The sequence below is a fragment of the Macrobrachium rosenbergii genome, chromosome 11 (assembly GCF_040412425.1).
Source record: "Macrobrachium rosenbergii isolate ZJJX-2024 chromosome 11, ASM4041242v1, whole genome shotgun sequence".
In the NCBI taxonomy this organism is placed as follows: Eukaryota; Metazoa; Arthropoda; class Malacostraca; order Decapoda; family Palaemonidae; genus Macrobrachium; species Macrobrachium rosenbergii.
The window spans coordinates 10364635-10389634 of record NC_089751.1 but is presented as its reverse complement, the minus strand read 5'-3'; the positions used below and the strand labels follow the sequence as shown (position 1 = coordinate 10389634).

The 25000-nt window shown below is 37.3% G+C and overlaps 2 protein-coding genes across 4 annotated transcripts in view; both read left to right on the top strand.

The window, feature by feature from the left end:
• Window positions 1-25000, top strand: part of LOC136843129 (protein artichoke-like) — a 308081-nt gene that overhangs the window by 137053 nt on the left and 146028 nt on the right. The window lies entirely within an intron of this gene.
• Window positions 9067-17749, top strand: LOC136843473 (small ribosomal subunit protein bS6-like). The gene is made up of 2 exons (XM_067112008.1): window positions 9067-9163; window positions 17457-17749. The coding sequence occupies exons 1-2, from the start codon at window positions 9067-9069 to the stop codon at window positions 17747-17749; spliced, it is 390 nt and encodes a 129-aa protein (XP_066968109.1).

Sequence of the window (25000 nt, the reverse complement as noted above, 5' to 3'; positions counted from 1 at the left end):
CCCTTATATATATATATATATATATACAGTATACAGTATATATATATATATATATATATATATATATATATATATATATATATATATATATATATATATATTATATACACATATATATATATATACAGTATATATACATACACACATGTATATATATATATACATATATACAGTATATATATATATATATATATATATATATATATATATATATATATATATATATATATCGTTTTAATACAATTCAGTTTTGTATTTAGCATGATCCAATATTTTATTAAATTAGAATATGAAAAAATTACTATTTTTGCCTCGTCGGCGGCGTGAATGTGAATGGAAAGTACAGATTTTAGAGATTTTACTAATGAGATGAACGTCTGTTAAAAAAAAAGTGTGGTAGCAATCATATAAATTGAACTGCATCCTTTTATATTAATCACTCTGTTATGGCCGAATTGAGTAGAGAATTTTTGATTAGTTCTTTTTTAAGGTTGCTCCAATATCTGAATTATTGAAATTTACATTTTCAATACTAGGGATGGAATTGTTCTTGGGTCTTCTCCTGCAGTGTTCGAAGATGAACTGATAAGTGATTTCATTTAGAAATAACCTGAAGCTGAGTAACCTTTTGTTACACTGTCTACTCATCAGGTGTTTAAGGAACTCATCAGGCCTAACTTGGATTTCTATTTCAGATTTTAAGAAATCTTTCCATCGTACTTTTTCTTGCGATTGGGTTTTTTCTCTTCTATGGGACCATTAAATTATTCTGTTGGTCTGTTCATGGGCCCGTTTCTTCATCTTACAATGCTTTTTCGTTTATGATTATTGTCAGACGCTTTCCCAGTGTTGTTTTGCGTGCAGGCTGTTTAAGCAACTTATTTTTTTTTTTTTTTAGTGTCTTTTGTATTCCTCACACTCTCCATTTCATCAATGAGCCTGCAGATTTGTTTCGAAATTGGCCGGGGTGCTGAGAGGATATTCTCTTATTTTCTCAATGGTAAAATAAACATCGGGGCAACTTCGGTGCTTTTCAACTTGAGGAAAGTCGATTAACTCTTTGCTTCCGTTGCGCTTTTGTCAGTACAGACATTTTGCATCGGCTTTGCAAAGCTTCACGCGGAAATCCCCGCGTGTAAAATCATTCCCCAAGCCGTTCAGCTTCCAAGCGAATTTCCTTTATGAAAAAAGGGCAATTTGCTCGTAACTACGAAACGCTTCTCCTCCAACTGAGCCGCTAATGACGCTTTAATTGATCGTAAACCCGGCGAATGCGCAAAAAAGTTCAATACCGCCGGAGCGCTTTTCATCGAGGACTAAACTCGTGTCCCTATAAACAACGGCAAAAAGAACAGCACGGCAACGGGGATCATTGTACCCCACCAAAGAACCCTTTGGCTTATATACCTTAGATTAATCTCCCATAACCTCTTACAATGGTCGATCTTTAACCTTAGACTCATAAAATCTAAAAAGGGTGACCTCGAAGATATACAGTCTTTCTTTGACCAAATTTGACTTTCATAAATTTGCTTTATTCTCTGTCTTTGTTCCCACTCTTCATTGAAGATGTGGGCGCGATCGATTGTAGTAGACGGGGCTGAACCTCGGAGTGGTCAAAGTGAAAAATGAATAGCTCAGGCCTTTATCCGACCTTTAGGAAGCGGTTGAGTGGAGGCATGTAAAGTCAGAGTCGTCCCTTTCCGAATTTTGCGCTGCCATTAATGCACCACATTATATCGATGCTTGTAAAACTCTCTCTCTCTCTCTCTCTCTAGAATATTACGTAATATAAAGATATAGTTAAACTGCACTGTCGATGCACACATCCTAGATGCATCTACAGTCGGTTGCATTCATCATTCATTATACTGAGTAACCTAACAGGGAAGGCTTTTCATAGCCCATTGTTCATTCATTAGCGATGTGAGACTTGGATAGAAAGAAAAAATCATTGATAGTAGAAAATAGGAAGTAATGAATTCTATAGTTTTATACCGAGCCATTTCCTTTGTAGCGGTATCGATTGGCATGATATTAAGGCTTGCTAAAGCCGAATAAATTTAATCGAAACGGCATCAGTTCAAACCAAGAATGTACATATCCGTAAAAGAAATGTAAGAAGCCTGTTTTCACAATAGAAGGGACATATTAAATCGTGCTACTTTTTCTCTCAAAACTTTTTGGAGAGAGAGAGAGAGAGAGAGAGAGAGAGAGAGAGAGAGAGAGAGAGAGAGAGAGCCGAGCGCAGCAAAAGAGCGGAGGAAGTAGATGGACATACTAATAAAACCCATGTATATCCCCGTAAGAAAAGGATAAGTGTTCGTAAATTGTGTTCCTGACACCTTCCAACGTGATAAACATCCCGCTCTGATTTTAATCCGAGGGAAACCTCTTACGCATTGTATCTTCGGGTGGAAATAAAGAATCTCTTTGTATCTGTTCGGGGGGATACTTGGAAATTTCATTTTCGAAGGAAACAAATACATAACTCGTTAGCATGGGATTACATTTCATCTTGCCGAGAGCTTTTATGGAATTGAGGTGCTCAGGTGCGCGCTGAAAATGCCATATTCTTGTGTAAGTGAATGTGTAATATACAAAACACTTTATTTTTTCTTACTTGGGGGACAGAAATTCTTGTTTGTTATCGTGCCTGCTTCTCTGGCGATTTTCTCAGAAGGCTCTGTCGATCTTCAATGAAATCTCTGGATGACGCTCAGCACACAAAAGCAAATGTAATGGAATTACTTTGCATCCCAAAGAGCGGTAAAGATTTCCATCCACATCAGGCGACCTCTTGTGAAGGACAAAACCTAATTCTACATTTGCGAAGACAATGTGACGTCACTTGCGTGAGGTCACTTTTTCGATCGGTCGTGTAATTTTCAACACTTATGAATGCCCAGACAACCATTTAAGGCTATTTCATATTTGAACAGCTGCTTAACTGCGTGTTTTGATTTTCATTACAGTAGCTTAGTTGTACTGAATTTCATTTTAATTATATGCTCTTCGGAATGATTTCTCTCAGGTCCGGAAGGGAAGTGATGGGTGCGCTGAGAATATGTATATATATATATATATATATATATATATATATATATATATATATATATATATATATATATATATATATATATATATATATATATATATATATATATGTACTTATACATATATATATATATATTTGTGTAAATATGTATATATATATATATGTACTATATACATTTATGTACATTTTGTATATGTGTGTTTGTGTGTGTGTGCACACATACGCTATCATGATATTTTTATTCCTAAATGGACAGAAAACAATGAGTTATGAATTTCTGAAAACGCTTAACCTAAATGGTTTGTAAAATCAGCTGCGTGTTGTTGCCGCATTATATGCTACGAGAACTTACATCTGGGTGTTATTCAACCTTAACGGTGTATGGGAAAATTAGTATGGATCAAAAACTGTTTTTATGAGAAAAAAATGTTTGCAGTGTTATGGAATGTAAGAGTAAATGGTTTCAATTTTCCTCATAGCTTTTCATGCTAGCTCAGTATGTTGCCACTGACCCCCATACAGTGACCGAATTCGGTGTATGGGATTTCCTTCTAGGGTTGACATTTCACTGTTGTTTTCCCTTGACTAGGGGATGGGGATTTGAAGCATCACGATTTGTTGGATTTGTACGAAGACTGACCTGTCCTTCATCTTACAGAGACGAAAGTGATTTTGTGGCCCAAAATGTGTGGGTAAAGTGTGTAGTTGGATTGCATTGCGGAAGTCATTACACATTCCCTGTTCAGAGAGCATGTGTGTTTTAATTAGATAATTGCTCAAACTTTATAACTTTAAGTTTATACCTGTGTGGTTATGGTGTAGCTCCCCGGTAATTTTCTGACTTTTTAAATATAAAGCTCATAATTTATAGTGAGGGATAATGCCAATTGTTGTTGAGATATTAACTCTCACTCATGGACACACACACACACGCACACACACACCACACACACACGCACACACACATATATATAAATAGTTATAAGTATGTGTTATATCTGTGTTTGAGTACATTTTTAGGAGCCACAATGGCTCTTGAACTCCTCTCACATGTTTCATCCACTTACCACTGTATGCCGTGAATTTTAACGGATAATAGACGAAGCTCTTGCTTTCCTTGTTGGATTTGAAGCCTTTACTTATGTATATATGTCATATTCAGATTTACAAAACGGAACTTGACCCATCTACACCATGGCAATATAATGTTTAAAATGTTTTGCTTTGAAGGCTTAAGCATACATGTCTTACGTCGGTTCGAATGCAACTTTGAAAGGAAGAGTTTTTTCATTAATTTCTCCATCGAATTCATTGCTCGCAGTGCCAAAATCAGCCAAGGAACACGATGAATTGCCATAAGTAAGGTTTTCTCTATTATGATTACATGTTTCAGGTGAATGTGATCGTAGATTCTAGATGCCTGGCTATAGAGCTAAAAACGTTTGAAATTTTTTCTCAGGGCTGACGTCACACTGCAGTGGTTCTCAACCTTTTTTGGCCTGTGCACCCTTTTACTATACAGTATGTCAGAATGTCATTCCCACCGCCTTTCCAAAATTGTCTGCCTCAAAAGGTGCACTCCAAATAATATGCAACAAAATACTAACACAAACACACAAACTAGCGGAGAGAAAGCCCAGCGTAACCTGTCAGTAGTGCGGACCGATGCACACTGTGTTTTGTGTGGTTCTAGAGCCAGTTTGAGCCTGCCAATTTGTGGTCACAATTCCCCCCGCCACCCCGCCACGTGAAACTCTAAAATTCCTCCCTATGGGGTAGTTCTCCCCTGGTTGAGAACCACTGTGCTAATTTATTTCTAGCAAATCTATCTGAATTCGAAACGTATATAGGTGGAACAAATTCTTGGTCTTCTTTAGAGCAAGGTTGGTTAGCTCAGCCTCATCTTTCTATCCTGCATGGCTTTGAATCTCAACGGGGAAAGAAGAGCTTTCCATTTACTTCCCACTGGGATTCAGGCTTGCAGTTATAAGAATACGCAAAAAAGTATGAAGTTGTTATTGCTAATAATTTTCAGATCCTTGGACTTCTACAGTATGTGGTAGGGCATGGGGGAAACTACCGCACCTCATAACTACATAATTAGACCCAAAAGCGTAGCACCCTCTGGTGTCATTCTCTGTAAAGCAAACTATATATATATATATATATATATATATATATATATATATATATATATATATATATACAGTATATACTGTATATATATATATATATACATACATATACGTAATATATGTACGTATGTATGTATGCATGTATGTGTGTGTGTGTAAAACACCTAGGCTAAAAATGTTACTTGCATATGATAGCAAATATAAAAAACAACAAGCTTGATCCCTTATCAAGGATACTGAAAAGTTGGGTACACTGCGCGTTGCTAACTGACAGAGGTTAAAAAGCGTTTTCTCCCGCTTGGAAGTGAGTGTTATTCACTTGTTTGCGGGCTGGTGGGAAAGGATTCCATACTTAGGGATAGACACGGTAACTGAACCAAGCAAAGCGAGAGCTACTGATCTCCTCAGATTGAATTTGGGAGGTGGTTATCTGAGTAAAGGGTTGTTATGTGTCTGCCTGTGAGATGGAAGGACACCATCGTTCTTCTCAACATAAAAGGGCTGAAGTATATTAATTATAAAAGAGAGAAAACGGACCAATCTCTTCATAGAGAGAAGGATCTAGAAAAGACATGAGGTGAATAACGTCGATTAGACGATTTACAGGTACAGACACGGACAATAATAAACTCCATTAATTTGGCTCAGGAAACAGTTACCAGTAAGGAAAGCGCGAGTTTTTAGGGGCAGAATCGACGATTTTTTTTGTTATGCAGTCTTTCAATACAAGTTGTCAGAAGAGAGGGATTGGATTTCGTTACAGCCTAACGAGGTAGGAAAGTGAGCCAGGATATTAAAGGAAGCTATTGGCAGATTTTCTCTTGGTGAAATCGAACTTGCTCATTAAAGGTTCCATATTCAGAGCGTTTTATTGTTTAATTTTAACAATGGGGATGACTAGAAGGCAAGGATAGGATAAGTATGAAGGACTGAATTACGGAATTATATGTCTATACGAACATACGAGCTTATATATATAAATGTATACTTTCAACATTATCGTTTATACCCCAATAGGGAGTGATTCCCTGAAAAAAAAAAGATAGTGATTTTTGCCACATTCACTTTTAAACTGCAGTGCCGTGGATGAAGAGCAGGTGTAGAAAGCCTCCACAGTAGTAGTTGATTCACATACCTACACAAGGAATATCAGTAGCGTATCAAACCCCCTACAACTATGTCATTTACCACTTTCTTGTAGGCACTTTCACTTCCCGGATGTTGGGGCCTGTCCTTTCCGATACTGCTTCCATTTCATTTATTCCTCCCTTTCTAGTTCTGTCTCTCCTTCCTCCCAACACTTCCGAATTTCATACTCTCTTCAATAACCCACCATTCTCCATTTTTTCACATGACAGAACCATCACAAATTACTCAGATTCATCCTTCCACCTACGCTAACAATGAATGAGTCCTTCTACCTACGCTAACAATTGTATCACTTCCCAGTATCTTCACATTTATCACCTTTCCATTCTTTTCATAGCCCAAATCTTCTTTCATTTGTGTTCATCACCCACACTTCACTTCCATAGAGGAGAACTAGTTAAGCATTCCCTTCATGCATTTCAACCTTGGGTTCCATGTACATCCCCATTTTCTTCACAATCTTTTGCACGCGTCTTGATGTTCCTCTTGACTGACCTACTCCGTGACTTACCTCTTCTCTCATCCTGGTTCCATTCTCTCTGTCTTCGCTGATATTCACGGCACCAAATTCCTACTTCCCCTTTACCTTCGTAACGTTCCCCTTGCTTACATTAGCTGTCACCTCTTGCAAACACTTTCAAACTCTTTTACTATTCTCTGCTGTTTCCCTTCTTTGTAGCCAATCAGTATTGTATCACCTGTGAACATCAGCCATTCCACACTCCATTCACAACACATCATCTTACCCCATAACTTTGACCATACATCTATTACCCCACCCACGACTTCTCGCAACTCTCCATTAAGGAGACATAACTCACCCTTGTTTCAGACCCATTTTTTTTTCTTACATCAGGCTAGTCATTCTCATGCGTACAAACTTTAACACACTTCTTTATCACTATCAGACATTTCCCTTATACTCTGTACATATTTCTCTGTCTATCAATTCCCTAATAAATTTTCTCTGGCCCATGTATGCCCAGTACAACCTTTTAATTTTCTCTCAAACTTGTTCTTAATTGTTTCATCCTAAAGACTATATCCATTCACGCTCTTCCCTTTCCAAAACCCGCATTGCTCTTCCCATACCAAATTTTCTGTCATCTGTTCTATCCTCTAATTCAAAATTCTATCAAACACCATCCGTGATATACAGAGCAAAGTTATACCCTTATAATTCTTACAGTCTCCTCTATCACCTTTGCCCCAATGAAAAGGAACACTTATTCCTCTCACCTTTCGTTCATCCAGACATGCCTTACATACCCTGGTCAGTCTTCACCATTGCATCAACTTGCTTTTTTCATCTACTCTGAGCCGGTATATATATATATATATATATATATATATATATATATATATATATATATATATATATATATATATACTGTATATATATATATACACACACACACACACACACATATATATATATATATATATATATATATATATATATATATATATATATGCATATACATATACATATACTGGTTCAGAGCAGATGAAAATGCAAGTATATATAAATATATATATATATATATATATATATATACATATACATATATACTTGCTTTTTCATCTGCTCTGAACCAGTATATATATATATATACATATACACACACATATGTATTTGATGGCAGTAAAGGCGTGGTTACGCTATCCTCGACCTTATCAGAATTCTGTTATGAGTATGTTTTATGTATGGATCGTGTAAATGGTGTATTTAAAACAACACATATACGTTCATTGCTTATACTCCAAAAATAAATGAATATCTGCATACAATTATACATATGAACCCAATGGCTGTAGACCTACGTGTGGGTATGACATCCCTAACCATATGTTTAGAACTGTGCATATATGTGTTCGAGTGTGAGATAACATTCCCTTTCTTTGCACTTCAAATGGCTGAAACTATTTCAGGCGGCCTCAGCCTGGAAAGCTTCGACAAACATCAAACCTGGCAAAATTCGGACGTGTGTGGAAGTGGAAGGCTGATAAGAGGAGTGCTTCCAGTGGTTGGATGCTGAATATGCCCTTTAATGATAAAGGGTCAACCCATGATTATTGTGTGAATAATGCAGGCTGTTTTGCCTCCCGTTCTTCGTCTCTTTCCTTTGCGCGAAAGATGGAGGGCGGTGCAGTGTACGAGGGTTTATTTAAGAATGAATGGCATTATACGATAAGGCTTTTATTTTCGTATCTTGTTTTTCTCCCCCTGATGTTGCAATTGTATTTATTGTTATTTAACTTTCTGGAATGAACGCTGTCGTTAAATTTAATTGCTATTTATAAAATTGAATTAAGTTTTTTTGGCCTCATTTTGCCCGGTTTACGTAGAAGAAATACAATTAAAGTTTGATCACATATTTTGGGAATGAACCCTTCTGAAATTATATTTTTGCCTTATATAAATTACCCCGGTCTTCTTCAATGATATACGCATCCCTAAAAACGCTCCATTCCGAAAATGGCTGGGTTGAATTTAATAAGAGCGAACAGGCTTAATTTATAGACTTCGCTTAGCACCGTCGGCTGTGTTCATTTCCTCGAGACAACAACAGGTGACTCGTAAATTTCCCCGTCATCATGAGGCTCATATTGTTACATGGCGGCGCTTTTTATCCGCATTAACTCAGCGGGCAAGAGTGCAAGAGAAAGCTTTAAAATCCCGGCAAAGCTCAGGGCAGGCTTTTGTAAAGCGGCGTGGCCCTAATGTTCCCAGTTTCCCTCTTCCGATCTTTGTTGATGCTCGAGGGAATCTTGTGTCCTCGCGGCAGAAATCTGGAAAAAGGCGACGACGTCAAAACGGGTGAGTTATTCTTTAAAAAAGAACATAAATTAGGTAGCTGATGCAAGAAAGGACGATTGGTTAATTAGTTTTCATGGAGCGGGCGCGGGCGCGCGCGCGCGAGGCAGAGAGAGAGAGAGAGAGAGAGAGAGAGAGAGAGAGAGAGAGAGAGAGAGAGAGGGTAGGTAAGTTATGAGAGAAGAAAATACATAACAGTAGGGAAATCCCGCTGAAAACCTACTGTATACTAATCTGACTTTATCTTTTAACTTTGGGATGACTTTATAATGTTTTAGGATTGCAGTTCATTCTTGGCGTTTAGCCTGAGCGAAAACTCGTCTGAAATAGACCTGATCCAATAGAATTACTGATTAGTTTGCCAGGACTGCATAGTCCTTAACTCATGGTGTGAATATTCGTTGTAAAAAAACTTGGGAAACTGCTACTTCTCTCTTATTTCATTTAACGCAGTGGTTTTCAACCTTCTTCATACCACGACCCCTTATGAGCAACTCAGTATGACCGATGACTCCCTTTAAAATTTTTGATTCATTAACATGTAGGGTTACCATATTTTCATCAACCAAAGACAGTACAAAAGGAATCTCTTATTCACTATGACAGGTCCCAAACCTATCTACACGTTTTTATTTATTCCTCCTTTTAAATCTGTTAGAATTTTTTTCCTCTGACGAGTCACAAGTTTATCTGAAAACAGTTTTTTTGCTATTCATTTCTGCTTCCAAATCTGTTAGGCCTTTTTGCTCTGACGGGTCCAAAGTCTATCTGTAAACACGATTTTTCACTGTTAATTTGCAGTATACACACGTTCCCACTGAACATGGAACATTGTTGGGTGACTGACTGCTTGTCCTGAACATTCTGGGACATTTTTCTGACTGACCGGGACGACCAGGACAAGGCCTCAAATCGGGGACGAGTCCCGGCCAAACCGGGACGTATGGTAACCCTAATTCATTTGTAATGCCCTAGTACAAAAATAGCACTGCACTGTCATAAATTTGCTACTTGGATTAAAATGATATTATTATAACTATTTCTGTTAAATAAGTTAAATTATAGACCGTTGTGGCCTGATGATCAGGTGTTGCTTCGTGTAACGGCGGTGAAGTTGAAAAAGCTAAAACACACTCGCTCGAGAACGATCTCGCGACCCCCAGAAAAAAAGGCTGGGGGGGAGTCGCCACCCCCAGGTTGAAAACCTCTGATTTAACGGATACCGAATAAATATCATGAGGCCACAGAACGCTGTTTGTGTTTTTTATTTTTTTAGAATTTTCGAATCACTAAAACCAAGATTTGGATCTCCACTAACTTTAAAAACCTTTGAGGAGTTGTAGACATTTTCAAAATATATGACGAAAAAAGGATTTATATAAATATTGTTATTCAAAAAGAATGTTCCTAACTATTTAATAATAAAAGTAAGACCATAAAGTAGAACAAATTTCTTAGTCATTGAAAACTGATATTATTATTACTGTTATTATATATTAGACTGGTTGACTTATACCGCATCGGAAGAATACGGCTGCTTTGAAGTAGTCTAGGAAATTTACTGGTTCAGGGCAGTATTGCATCATGTTCCAAGTCAGAAGTGCTTCGATTAAAGGGCTATGTGTCCTTCGGGAGATTCGAAGTTTGGGGAGCCTCTTTTGTTGAAGCCAATGGCACCTCTTATAGTCGTTGTAGAGCGCACGGTGTGAATTACCTGAGGACCAGGGGAACGTGGTTTCCATTGGCATTGTACAATGGGTGCCATGATCCCCTGGCCTTCGGATAATTCACACCGTGCACTTTACAGTGAAAATAGGAGTTGCTATTTGCTTCCAATGAGCAGGCTCCGTCACCCTTTGTGCCTCCCAAAGGGCACACAGCCCATCAATTGACGCACTTCTAACTTGGGGCATGATGCAATGCAGTACCGGGATTAGGGAGGTGATAGACCTGTGGAGAGAAGAAGAAAAGGGGCTAGCGGGACTGGCTCAAAAGAAGTCGAATGAGAGATGAGCCAACGGAAAACTTAAAAGCTCTGGGATGCCGGGTATCAGAATTTAAAGGTATATAGAACTATGATATTAATGAAGTGCCAGAGTGCGTGCAAGACTGAGGTAAAACATCTGGATTTTTACAAGGGATCAACGTGTTACGAATGAATCTTCTAGATAGTGTGTGAAGAAGCAGTTAGCAGACTGTAGATTTATTTTCACTTGGCAGCTAGACATTGTATGCGCAGTGACTACTGTCTTAGTAGAAGTAACATCAATATTAGTATCTGTAGTGATGTGTAGCGGTAGTAATAATAGTGAAATACCAACCACCTTTGTGTTCGAAGTTGTATTCCTCAATGTGCATCTTTAATGATTCCTCTACCTTGAGTATCAAAACATTGCAATGCTGCCCCATTTAATAGGCTTGTCCTCATGGACAGTTGACTCTCCTTCAACAACAATCCACATCAAAACGACCAATCACGAAGAATGCAGAGAATTCTACTTTAGGGATAATTTGGACGTTGTTCTTGTTAACGGGAGGCCGTCTGGAGTACTATTAGCTCTCAAAAAAAAAAAAAAAAAAAAAAACTATTTAGCCCATTCCTATATACAAGGCAAATCAGATCCGCGAACATCGAATAGCCGCGGAATTTTAAAGGGCTACAGAAGCGGAATCATGCAGAGCAATTTATCAAAGGGATTTGAGGTTGGAGAGAGAGAGAGAGAGAGAGAGAGAGAGAGAGAGAGAGAGAGAATTGATGCATAACTTACGAACCAAACCGTTGGAAGGGTGTACTTTTCTCCTAACGTTTGGGTAACTCTTGACGTATATCTTTTCATTTATTTTCTTCGATATTCTTTTTTATGCTCAGGTACAGATATCTCGAATATTGATGCCATCTAGGAAAATGACGCTTTTCATTTGTTGCACGTGAAGGTGAAAGAAACTGATCAGACAGGAATTCTTATCCATATCCCCAAAATAAAAGTGGCTTGGAAGATTTTAACTCTGAAAGGTTAACGACAAAAGTATTCTCATTAGCTTGAATGTTTTAGCGGATGTGGGGGCACATCCTTTTAAACGGTAAATATATACGAGCTACAAGAGATTTTGTTAAAACAAAGGAAATGAAAGAATTACGAATTGTTTCATGCATAAGATGTATTTATCCTTTTGTTTGGAGAATCCACAGTCTGAGCAAAAAGTGGCGCAATTTAACTGATATAGATCTGATTTTGTATTTTTTACTCTTTTTCTGAACGATAGAATTTATGACATTGAAAGATTCAGGACATTCATATTCTACTCTTATTTTGCTGGTACACATAGTCAATGAAGACATTCATATACTTATCTTATTTTGCTGGTACACATAGTCAATAAAGACATTCATATACTTATCTTATTTTGCTGGTACACATAGTCAGTGAAGACATTCATATACTACTCTTATTTTGCTGGTTCACATAATCAGTGAAGACATTCATATACTAATCTTATTTTGCTGGTACACATAATCAATGAAGATATTCATATACTACTCTTATTTTGCTGGTACAGATAGTCAATGAATAAAATGCAGAAATAAAATCAGTTCTAGGGCCGAAGTTGCACTTATTCTATAAAAAAAACCACCGTATAAAAAGAGATAATTGCTCAGTGCTTATAACTGACCTATACAAGAAAAACAGAGAGTAATCAAAACGGGGTTCACTGACTTCCAGAACGACTCCAGGTCAGTCCAGAATAATAATAATCCACCAGCAGCTGCAACAGCCTTTCTTCATTCAGTGCAAGCAATCGCTTTCTTTGGACTTACCGTCCCCTTTATTGCATACCTGTTTACTGAAGCTGGGGTCATCCTTGTGATTGCAATGGAACGCTTCTTTTTTTTCCCAGTCGTGTTTTGAGAAGTGAATTGACCCTCGCATGCGGATATCTTCCCCCTTTCCGCTTTCCCGCAGTCACACACTTTTATTTTCCTCTTCTTTTTGGCACGAAGAGAAACAGCATTTAGATCTTTAAAGTTTACATATGTGTATGTCAGCAAAATATACTTTCACATTTTATGTCCAATTTTACAACGTTTACAATAGAGGAGACTGTAGAGAGGCTTGCCGTTTCTACAATTGCCCTCTGCCTCTCTTCCTACTAAAGAAATATAGGAGAGAGAGAGAGAGAGAGAGAGAGAGAGAGAGAGAGAGAGAGAGAGAGAGAGAGAGAGAGAGAGATGTGCTTCAACTGTACATATAGATTCTGTTCTCTTCCTTGGCTGACCTTACGGTTACATAACGATGAACAAAAGATCGCTGAGACATTATGAGAAAGCGAAATAACGATTATGAGAAATTGAATATTTTCGTCTGGTTTCTTCCAAAACACTTCTTAAAAGCAGCTGAAGAGGTCAGTCACAATAATGAATATTAATACGATGGTGATGACTACGAGGAATCCCGACTCTGGCGTTCATTACGAGTCTCATGTTTGAGGATTCCTTTTTAGCCATGAACCAGGAGAGCATGATTACCAAATTAAGGTTAATATACACCTGGTTAATTGCACAATTTCCTCTTTAATCAGTTGCAGGTTAATGGAATTACGACAATTTTGGTAAAAGCTCTCTTTCTATATACCGGCTGGAAGGATGTAGAATTAGCTTTTAATCGGTTTTTAAAAGAATAATTTCCATCTGTGCATTCTGACGCTCACGTAAAACTCGTAGTTTCTCTGGTACTGTGTTGATGTACTTTTTTCATTTTTTGGTCAGTACATAGAGTGGAGAGTTGTCTCCCGTCAGACTATAGGATACGCCTGTTCAGCTTTTCACTCAGTTAAATCCTATGCAAATTCTTTTTATCGTTGATAATTGTATTAGATCAAATTCTTTTGAATGATACACGAATATAAATCTGAGAGTTAAGATTCTTCATGGCGTCGTGACTGCTGGATACGAATAGCAGCAACAGTTCACGAAATTTCAAAGTAATTAGGAAACTTAGATATATAACCTGCAATATTAAGAAATATCATGACAATTTACACCTGATTTGTTATACTGGCTATATATATATATATATATATATATATATATATATATATATATATATATATACATACATACATACATACATACATACATACATACATACATACACACATGTATATATATATGTACATATATATATATATATATATATATATATATATATATATATATATATATATATATATATGCGTGTGTGTGTGTGTGTGTATAAATATGGTCTAAAATTGGCCTTAACGAAAATATTCTCTAACCTGTAACGTAACACATAAAAGAATCTCTAGTTCTTAAATTTGTGTTAGCCATTTACAGTGAGAATTTTGCATAATGATAAATGAATATATTCGCAAAATCATGATTGATTAGGATGTTTCTTTCAAACTGCAGTATCGGAGAACAGTGTTACAAGTTCAGGTCACAATCACATGAAATAGTATTTTGGATTTAAACTCTTCAATGCGGTAATGATAACGTCGAGTAACGTCGAGTATTATATCTTTTTAAATTGTTTTTGAAATTGCACCTCTTATGATTGTGAACAAAGGAGCAGCAACTCAGATTGATACTGCTGACAAATTTCCCAGTGCAGCTGCAACTATTACAATATTTGAAGTCATTTTACCGTTTTACTGCAAGGACACTGACACACACACCTTATATATATATATATATATATATATATATATATATATATATATATATATATATATATATATATATATATATAATATATATATATGTATATATATACATACATATGTATATATATACATATATATGTATATATATATTTGTGTGTGTGTGTGCATATGTGTTTGTGTCCTTGCGTATGCAGACATGTATGCAATAAAAAATAACATTAGTGACTACCCTGCTCATCTGTTCGTATTTCCAATAAATAAAAAAAGGGAAAAAAGAGGACGTGAAGCACATGGAATTCGCAAGGAGAGAGAGAGAGAGAGAGAGAGAGAGAGAGAGAGAGAGAGAGAGAGAGAGAGAGAGAGAGAGAGAGAAAAGGCGTCAAGTGATACTCCCATCCCTCTTCATGAAACTCAAGTCGTCCATCAACTGTGGCTGTTGTTATCTAGAGACAAAATGACACTTCAATTAATGCCTCAATGGAACTTCGCGTTCAATCAGTCAGACAGAATTCAGATCGAGTTTATTTTTACTCTGCTGATGTTGCAAGTGCTTGCGTCGATGGAGTGCCCTCTCCTCTTTGATTCTTTTCTCGTTTTTTCTTCTGTCAGGTCGCAGATGGAACGCTGTTGGGTTTGACTTTTCGGTTTCCTTTTCGGGGATGGAGAGGCGTCGACTTTCGACAAATAGTCTTGGCTTTTTGTCTGCATAATTGTATTGCTTTATTCATTCGCGTGTGTGTACTGATTGTTCAAAGGAATGGTTTAATTGGTCAGCCATTTATTTCCTGTATATTTAGTCTTTATTACACTCCAAGGACGTTAGTATATTACTTAATTGATTGATATACTGACCTACGAGCACCAATGCCTTAGAATACTAGATCGTAGAGAGAGAGAGGAAAAAAAAAAAACACTCAATGTATGGTTGTGGACGTTCTTCTGCACTTGCTCTAGTGAGTCTAGTGTCAATCAAAATTTTCTCCCATGAGAGGTTAGGAAATGCAAAAAACTGTCACCGCCACTGCATTGTGTGGTTTGCAAAACTATACATCGTACTCACGTTGCAGATAAGTTAGGGACGTGCATAGATAAGCCTTCAGTTTTTGAATATATGTGGATGTGATATAGAAAAGGAGAAACCTATGATTATCATTTTGTTACTGGAGAGAGGAAGTTGATATGGAACAAACTGAGATGGGCATAGAAAGGCATGGTGTTTAGGATTGGGTGGAACAAAGAGCAACTGTGTTTTGGATGGACAATTCATACATGGTAAAGAAGGGTAGTACCTCCAGCCCTATGAGAGCTGAAAGTCAGCTCAGTGGTCTGGTTAAACTACTTTAATAATAATAATGTTGCGTCAGGAATACTGTAGGAGTGTTAGAGAGTAAAAATGTCTTAGTCTATGGATCATATTAATGAAATTGGTTGTGGCGAGAGATAGGTCAGGATAGTAAGTGTATTTGGCTCAGGAATGAAAATGAGTGAAAGTGAGAGAGAAATTTTCAGGAGAATCTACATCAATATAACATTTCTTTGACAACATAAAACAGCAGTTGTGCCCGGCGATTCACCTATAGTAGCGATAAAAAACAGAACCAAGGGGTATAGTTGATTAGTTTGGAGTCCCTGGATTGAATGAGGAGAGAATTCTTGTAAAGAATTCTTCTGAAACGGAGCTGATTGTTTGTAATACATGGTATCTTAAGGGAATATTCGTAATATACTTTGGTCAGAGCAAATGGAAAAGATGATATTTTTTTCAGTTAAGATCAAGGGCCAGCTAGCACTGATTAACTCGAAAAGCAAGCCGATGGACTTAGACGAAAAGGGGAGCAATTAGACGTATGTCTGACCGTAATAAAAAAGTGGAAAAGTGGAAATTTTAGCTGAGTGGTATATAAAAATGCTTATAATGCCAAAAGCCATTTGGATAAAAAGGCAGTAAAAGCAGAACTAGGAAGCTGAACGAAAACAGGGATAAGATTTAAGAACTACATTGGAAGGTCTGTAAGAGAACAATTTGAAATTTCAGGAATAACGTCAATCACTTAGTAAAGAGTTTAAGAGAAGAATAATTATCCCTAAATTGTATAAGTGTAAAAGTTATAAAAGCATAACATTACTTCTTATGGGTTACGAGATTGTTGGTGTTAACAATGTGGGTTTATAAAACGTTCATTTAAAAGTTGTGAAATAAAGGGAAAAGCTGTACTGGATTAAATAACTAAGAAAAGCTTATGATAAAGTAGTTGGAAATGCAATGTGGATGTTGTTGACGATGAACAGAGTATAAGAAAACTGAGGGAGAACAAGTGAAACTTCTGGTGGTGAAACCAAAACACATATTAAAATGAGTAGACGGGAGAGTGACTGGTGTGGTGTACATTTCGGTCTGAAGCAAATGCGTTTTATGTTCCCTTGGTAGCATATATTTTCATAGATGTGATGAAGGGACAAAACAGAGATTGGACGGAAGATGTAACAGACGGAGCTCGGACAGAAGAAGCAGCAGACAGAGTTCGGACAGAAGATGTAACAGACAGAGTTCGGACAGAAGATGTAACAGACAGAGCTCGGACGGAAGATGTAACAGACAGAGCTCGGACATAAGATGTAGCAGACAGAGCTCGGACGGAAGATATAACAGACAGAGCTCGGACGGAAGATGTAAGAGACAGACCTCGGACAGAAGATGTAACAGACAGAGCTCGGACGGAAGATGTAACAGACAGAGTTCGGACAGAAGATGTAACAGACAGAGCTCGGACAGAAGATGTACCAGATAGAGCTCGGACGGAAGATATAACAGACAGAGCTCGGACGGAAGATATAACAGACAGAGCTCGGACAGAAGATGTAACAGACAGAGCTCGGACGGAAGATGTAACAGAGATCCGGCAGTAGATGTAACAACAAATTTGTGGGATAAGAAAAATGATCTTGAATGATGTGTGGCGTGCCTGATGTTTAGAGACTGTTGTTGGTAATAGCGAGAACTTTCAAAGAATTTTTTGCATGGGCAAGCTGTGGGCAGATGTTAGCTAGCGTAGGGTGAGAGGGTCAATGAAACTAGGTATATAGAGCAATTAAAGTTAATATCGAGGATGGAAGGATGGAAGTTCTTGCTTCATATGGGTATATCCGAGCAAAAGGGAGCAGGATTTTATCATAAGTCTTTGAAAAGGAGTATCTATTATGGAAAGAAAGTGTTAAAGCTGAATTGTTACAGAGAAAAGAAGTGTCAGCCGCTGAGGAGAAAGCTTTATATCTTGAACGTAAAGTAAGAAGGGTAGACGGGTAGGAAGAGGTTAAGTAAAGAGATAATAAGTATTAGTAAAAAGGTTAACACAGAAGAAAAGATTGATCAGAATATCTCAAAATGGTCCGGTCTCTCTCTCTCTCTGTATACACACACACACACACACACACACACACACACACACACACACACACATATATATATATATATGTGTGTGTGTGTGTGTGTGTGTATATATAGAGAGAGAGAGAGAGAGAGAGAGAGAGAGAGAGAGAGAGAGAGAGAGAGAAGGGGACAGTGAGGGGTTCACAAGTGGTTGGTAGGGAGGAGATAGAGAGAGTTATGAGCAGATATACTGGGAGCAATGTCGGAACGAAATGTCTTAATTTCCAGGTGCCACATGATTAAGTGCAAGATAGATGAGAGAGGAGCTATGGGTGAAAGGAGGTGGGTGGTGGGTTTTTGGGGGGAGGGAGGATTAAGGGATCTTTCTGTGAAGGCATATAAAGCTCTGGTGTAGAAAAAGTTTCCAAGACAAGTAGTTCATATTTGATTCAGTGACTGTTATCTTTTCTTTTTTCTGGGGCCAACCACTTATTCATATATATATATATATATATATATATATATATATATATATATATATATATATATATATATATATATATATATATATATATATGTATGTATGTATACACACTTATATATATATATATATATATATATATATATATATATATATATATATATATAAATATATACAGATATGTATGTGATAATATATGTTTGTATGTAATGAGAGTAGAAAAGAGGATATTGGTAGACGTTATCGTAACAGTAGTTAATTCAAGTTTGTTTATGGTGAGGGCTATCTACATAATTTTTATAAAACAACAAAAAATCCTCCGAATTATAATTCTATCATATCCTACCTGCTATACCAGATCTGAAGCATCCATTTCTGTATGTCTGAGGGATTTAAACATTTGTCGTCATAAAAAAAGCTATAAAATGCTTCCCTCTTCAGCTCTAGCATAGAGGCAATGAAACGCTTAGAATACAAATGATTCAGTGCATATAAACGGAAGGACGTCCTTCAACTTGGCAGTCGTAAAGCAGATCGCATGCACAGAGCTACCGAGTCTCTCTTGACGGTTATCATTTTCCGTTTATCTTTGAGGATATTCCCTTATCATATTCTGGGTCTCCTGTCGCTTACCGAGTTCAGTCGTAGCTGGCTGAAGCTAACCTGGCACAGATAACGGAGGTGAATGGCGCAGTTAATGCGGGTCTGAAACAGAACAGTTGCACTGCGGAAAACCAGTTGCCTGGTTATCCACAGAAGGTCCCCAAAGTTGATATAGTGGGCTGGAATAAGGATACACACAAAGGAAACGGATAAACATAAAGAACTGTCATGACGAATTCAAGGTGACACAAGGGCGCCAGGTTTTTGGCGTTGTTTACATCCAGAACCAGTAAGATCCCTTCTATGACCTCTGAAGCTTCTAAGCAGCCCCTTTTTAATATTTCGTAAAATAGTGATTTTAGTAAGTTAACCAGGTCGTGATATGGAAATTTCATCTAATGCGAGAGGTGCTCCCTGGTCAGTCCATATTTGAATGCTGTGACCTCTCTCTAAATGAGGATGATAGCCTATGTATAACGGAGAAGACAAGAATCCTTTCGGATTACCAATACGTTGGCCAGTCTAAGGTTTATGGATACGTAGTTCTTAAATAGCGACAAAAATATCCTTTAAGGTATAACATTAGTGTTCATAAGATATGTGACACAGGAAGGCGTATGGTTAACAACACTAAGGAAGTCAAGCGGGAATTTTGTGCGTGAATGAATGAAAAAAGCTTGAAGATGTTGAGATGAACTGTTTGTATAGTATATGTGGCGTGAGAAATTTTGGTGAAAGGGGTAGGAATGTGGAGACACACAGGAGTGGCGAAATGGTTAGCGCAAGAGAAGGATGGATCTAGTGCGTTTGGGATTGTTTGGCCATGTGGAAGGAAAAGAGGACAACAGCATGGTGAAAAGCAATTGTAGAATTGAGAGTGTTGGGACGAAGGAGGAGAGGAAAACCTAGAAAGCCCCCAATAGATTTGGTGAAAGAGGTACTGGATAGGAACGACTTTAATTTCCAAGAAGTGGAGTGCCTACGCGATATAGATAAATGGAGAAGTAAGTTTAGGGGGATTTAAGTGTTTAGTGTAGGTGTAAGAAGCCTCTGAGGTTGTGGAAGCTCTTTGCACAAGTTGTTCATCCACGATTCTTCAGGTAAAGTATGAATGTGTCAGAGACCGCTGATTTGCTCTGGAGTCACTCCTGAAAAAGGAAGCGTATTGTTGATTATTGTTGATTAACTCTCTCTCTCTCTCTCTCTCTCTCTCTCTCTCGATATATACTGTATATATATATATATATATATATATATATATATATATATATATCGATATATACTACACATATATATATATATATATACATATATATGTATATATACACATATGTATACTATATATATTCCTTGTCCGTTTCTGTCTGTCTGTCTTTGTGTCAATTTCCCCCGAGGAGGAAACCATCATTGCAATTAGATAATCAACATGGAGCCTGCCCTGCATGAAGGAGAGGTCTTATTCAGTGTACCTTTGTGAACTAAAAGCAATTGCAGTCAGGCACTCACAGTGCTCTGGTTTACTCAAGCATTTCCCTGAGAACCCTCTGAATATTCTACGTAAGGATCCGCTTCCGGCAGTTAAGATCTTTACCCTCTTTGCTGACAATGGCAAACATTACTTAAATCTATTAACAAATGCAGGGAAGTAGGTCAAAGGAGAAAAAGGTAGCTCGATTCACGAGAGAGAGAGAGAGAGAGAGAGAGAGAGAGAGAGAGAGAGAGAGAGAGAGAGAGAGAGAGAGGAGGAAGGAAAGGAAAATAAAGAGAGAGAGAGAGAGAGAGAGAGAGAGAGAGAGAGAGAGAGAGAGAGAGAGAGAGAAGGAAGGAAAGAAAATAAAAGAGAGAGAGAGAGAGAGAGAGAGAGAGAGAGAGAGAGAGAGAGAGAGAGAGAGAGATAAATAAAAAGGATATAGATAAGAGTAAAGACTGCGGCTGAGTTATTTCCTACTCTTCAAGTCCAGGGAACCTTATCATTATCTTCCCCTTTTCCTTCTCTCAGTAAAAATGATCGACTCTCTTAAGAGATTTCAATTTGTTCTCCTTCAGTTGGTTACAGAAGCTTTCTCATAGCTAAGGTTAGATGGAATGGTATTTTTGATTATGTGAATGAGGCATGTGAGCTTTAGTGCGAATGATTTCATTAAAACCCTTCAGCAACTACTCTGGGATGAGGTCGCTAGTCCCCATCTCGGCTCCATGAATGGCTATAGGGCTTAAGTGACAACCTCTGGCTTTTCTTGGTGGTCACCCATCCATGTACTGACCTGACCAATGTACGACTTTGGCATATCTTTATATATATATATATATATATATATATATATATATATATATATATATATATATATATATATATATATATATATATATATATATATATAAAATTCATTATACCACTGGTCATATATTAATTAGATCAGTACATGGCTGGGTTACCACCAAGAAAAGCCATAACATAGTCTAAGGTTTATGCGCATCTTAAATAGCGATAAATAAAGTGAGAGAGAGAGAGAGAGAGAGAGAGAGAGAGAGAGTTAAGGCACTCGCCGTAATGATCATGTTTGTAGATGATACGTTGTTGATTGTTTGATTAATTATGAAATTCAGGTCTTGAAGACTTTGTTAATTGGTGAACTGGTGACACTGACAAGAGAGTACAAGGACTGGTGACGACTTTGGAAGAGCTATTAAAGGAAAAAAAAAAGAAACTGCATTTTAGCAGCAGCTAGGTATAAGAACCACGCGGATGGAATGGTGAATGTTAGGGTAAATGGAGGATGAAAGGATATGGCTGAGTGGTGTGAATTCGGAATATATGTGAAGGATGTCGGTAGCGTGGGAAAAGAAGTGAATCACAGTGAAGCAAATTACGATTTGATCAATTTATGCTGAGCACGAGTTTGTGTTTGTTGCTCTTATATAATGAGTTATCCAGCATAAAGGAAGAAATTTGCAATTTCGGTTTCGAGATAAGACTGTCTTCCTCGATATTCAAACTTTTTCCATGTTTTGTCTATCCCGGTTTTTTTTTTTTATCGCCCTCGAAGTTTTCTTTGTACTGAAATTTTTATGACTGACCTCCGACTTTTCCAACTTTTACCCAAACAGTATTTTCCCGTTTGAAATGATCTCGTGTATTTCATTCTTTTCCCAACCTACACGGAATTAAATCTCAAAACTTTTGCCGAGTTTGATGTAAGAGAATTCCATTACCTTTGATTCAGATAAAATGAGACTTTACTAACCTTTTATATTTTCCTTTTCCCTCTCACGTCTTTTTCTCCTTTAAAAGGAATTATTTTGGAAAGAAAAAATTGACTAATTGCCATCTTGTCTATTTATTTATAGAATGGTAATCTCCTTGCTTATAAACATGACAGGAATTGATTAGGGTATTTTGTCTCTGGACATTTTGTCTTTTGAGAATCAAACGCTTTCTGTTTAAAACTCACTTTCTGATCTACCGCAAGATATAGTTCGTGGGGTACGAAAAGTGTTTATTTATGCCTTGTAATTTCAACACTATCTAATTTGCTAATCACACACATTGTGTACAACTGGCCACTCATTCATTTAAATTTGGTTGCTTTTCTTTCATACATACTCATCACTCAAAATTATTTTGTTCCAGTAGCCGTAATGTCATAATTACATAATTATTATTTTTATACTCTCCCTAACCCTAAACAAGTAAAAAATGCCCCGAAGTTTCTTCGGTGGAATCGAGCTTTCTATAAAGCCGCTACAGCATATAATCAAGGCCACCGAAAACAGATCTATCTTTCGGTGGTCTCTGTAAAATGCTGTATGAGCCGCGACCCATGAAACTTTAACCACTGGCCGGTGGTGGCCTATCCTAAATCGTTGCCAGAATGACGATTATGGCTAACTTTAATCTTAGATTAAATAAAAACTACTGAAGCTAGAGGACTGCAATTTGGCATGTTTGATGATTGGAGGGTGGATGATCGACATTGCAATTTGCAGCCCTGAGTCTAGCCCCATAAGTTTTTAAGATCTGAGGGCGGACAGAAAAAGTGCGGATAGAATAAAGTGCTGACGAAGCCGGCACAATAGTTTTCTTTTACAGAAAACTAAAAATGCTCTCTGACGTTATGTTTGTTTAGCTTTACTCTCAACTTTCTCTGTCCTAAGGAATGCACTAAAATTTCACAGAATTATAGGATTTATTTTTTGATATTTACTGTCTACAGGATATTGTTTCCCTCAGAGGTTATTAATTTGCAGACATTTTCACTTCCTGTGTGACTCTTCATAAGTTTTCAGCTTGCTCTTCAATGTAAATAGCAACTAATTTCTACTTCCATAATATCTTCCGTAGGTAATTTTATTTACTGTTTAGAATGCCGCTTTATTTTATACAATTATTACACACCTGTTCATCCAAAAATTAATCATCATTTCAATTCTGTTGCTTTTTTACTTTTAACTTACGAATCATTTTGCGCATAAAGTATTCTTGCCAACTTTCTTCAAGTTTGTAACTTTACTGAAATTCCGCCAGTTCAGTATTAGGTAAGTATCCTAAGACGCTTTTTATCCTGCCTCTAGCTGTTTGTATCGTCAAAATCCCTGACTGTGGCACATGACCTTTTTTCTGTAAGACCCACCATTACTTCACAGTATCTCGGTGCATCTGTTGCAATGTCTCTTTGGTCCCCAAGACCGTAACTCAGTATTATACACCTTCTCTTCATGCATCGTTAAGAGCTCCGTTCATCTCTCTTCAGACATGTGCTTTTAAGAGTCCTTTGTCATTAGTACACGGAACGACATTTTATTCACAGAACTAAAATTTCGTCTCTCCGTCTGGATAGTTGTGTCATCGTCATGAAGTGGCATTGTCTATGTTCCCACCCATGTGGTAGCAGTTGCACTGTGCATTGCATGTGTAATTTTCCTGGGAAAGTCTAAACAATATGGATATATGCACGCAAATGTAGCTTGCATTTACACATGAACAGTGCATATTAAATATTATAAATGAAGTCATCGACATATTAGGGAGAAAGGATTTTTTTTTTCAAACGAAAGGAACAAAGGCACGATATCTGTCTGACGCCTACCTGCCTGTCTGTCTGTCTGTCTATATATCTCTTTGTCTCTTCTTCTTCTCCTTCTTCTTCTTCTTCCTCAGCCCATGGCCGCTTCATTTCCTCAAACAAACGACCACCAGATGGTGTGAGAAGAGGCAGTTGACCCTCATTTACGTCGGACAGAAGAGGTGATTACGATTCTTTACGAAAGTCATTAGTTAGCTTAAAGGATTATTATCTACCATTTGCATAAGTTTCCATCATGTTAGCAGATTAGGCCACATTACCTTGAGGTGTGAACAAAGGGAAAGAAAACGGCGGAAGAAGATGCCGCTTTTTGGTCGATGATAGACTTTCTTTTTTTCATTTAAAAATTTTAAAATGGTCCAAGACGCTGCTAATCAGATCCTAGCAGTGGTGGTTAAAGAAAACAGTGCAGGCTTGATTTATCAGTTGAAGATAATGATAAAAGTAAGGAAAGATAGATATAATATGGTTGAAATGTTAATTCAGGGGCCGTGGTCTCTTAAAGGAAAAGGAGTTTGAAGAAATTGTTTGTCATGTCGGGTTCAATTTGGCAAGTAAGCATCAAGTTTTCGTGTATTTCATGTCGAGACACTGACAGGTAGAGAGAGAGAGAGAGAGAGAGA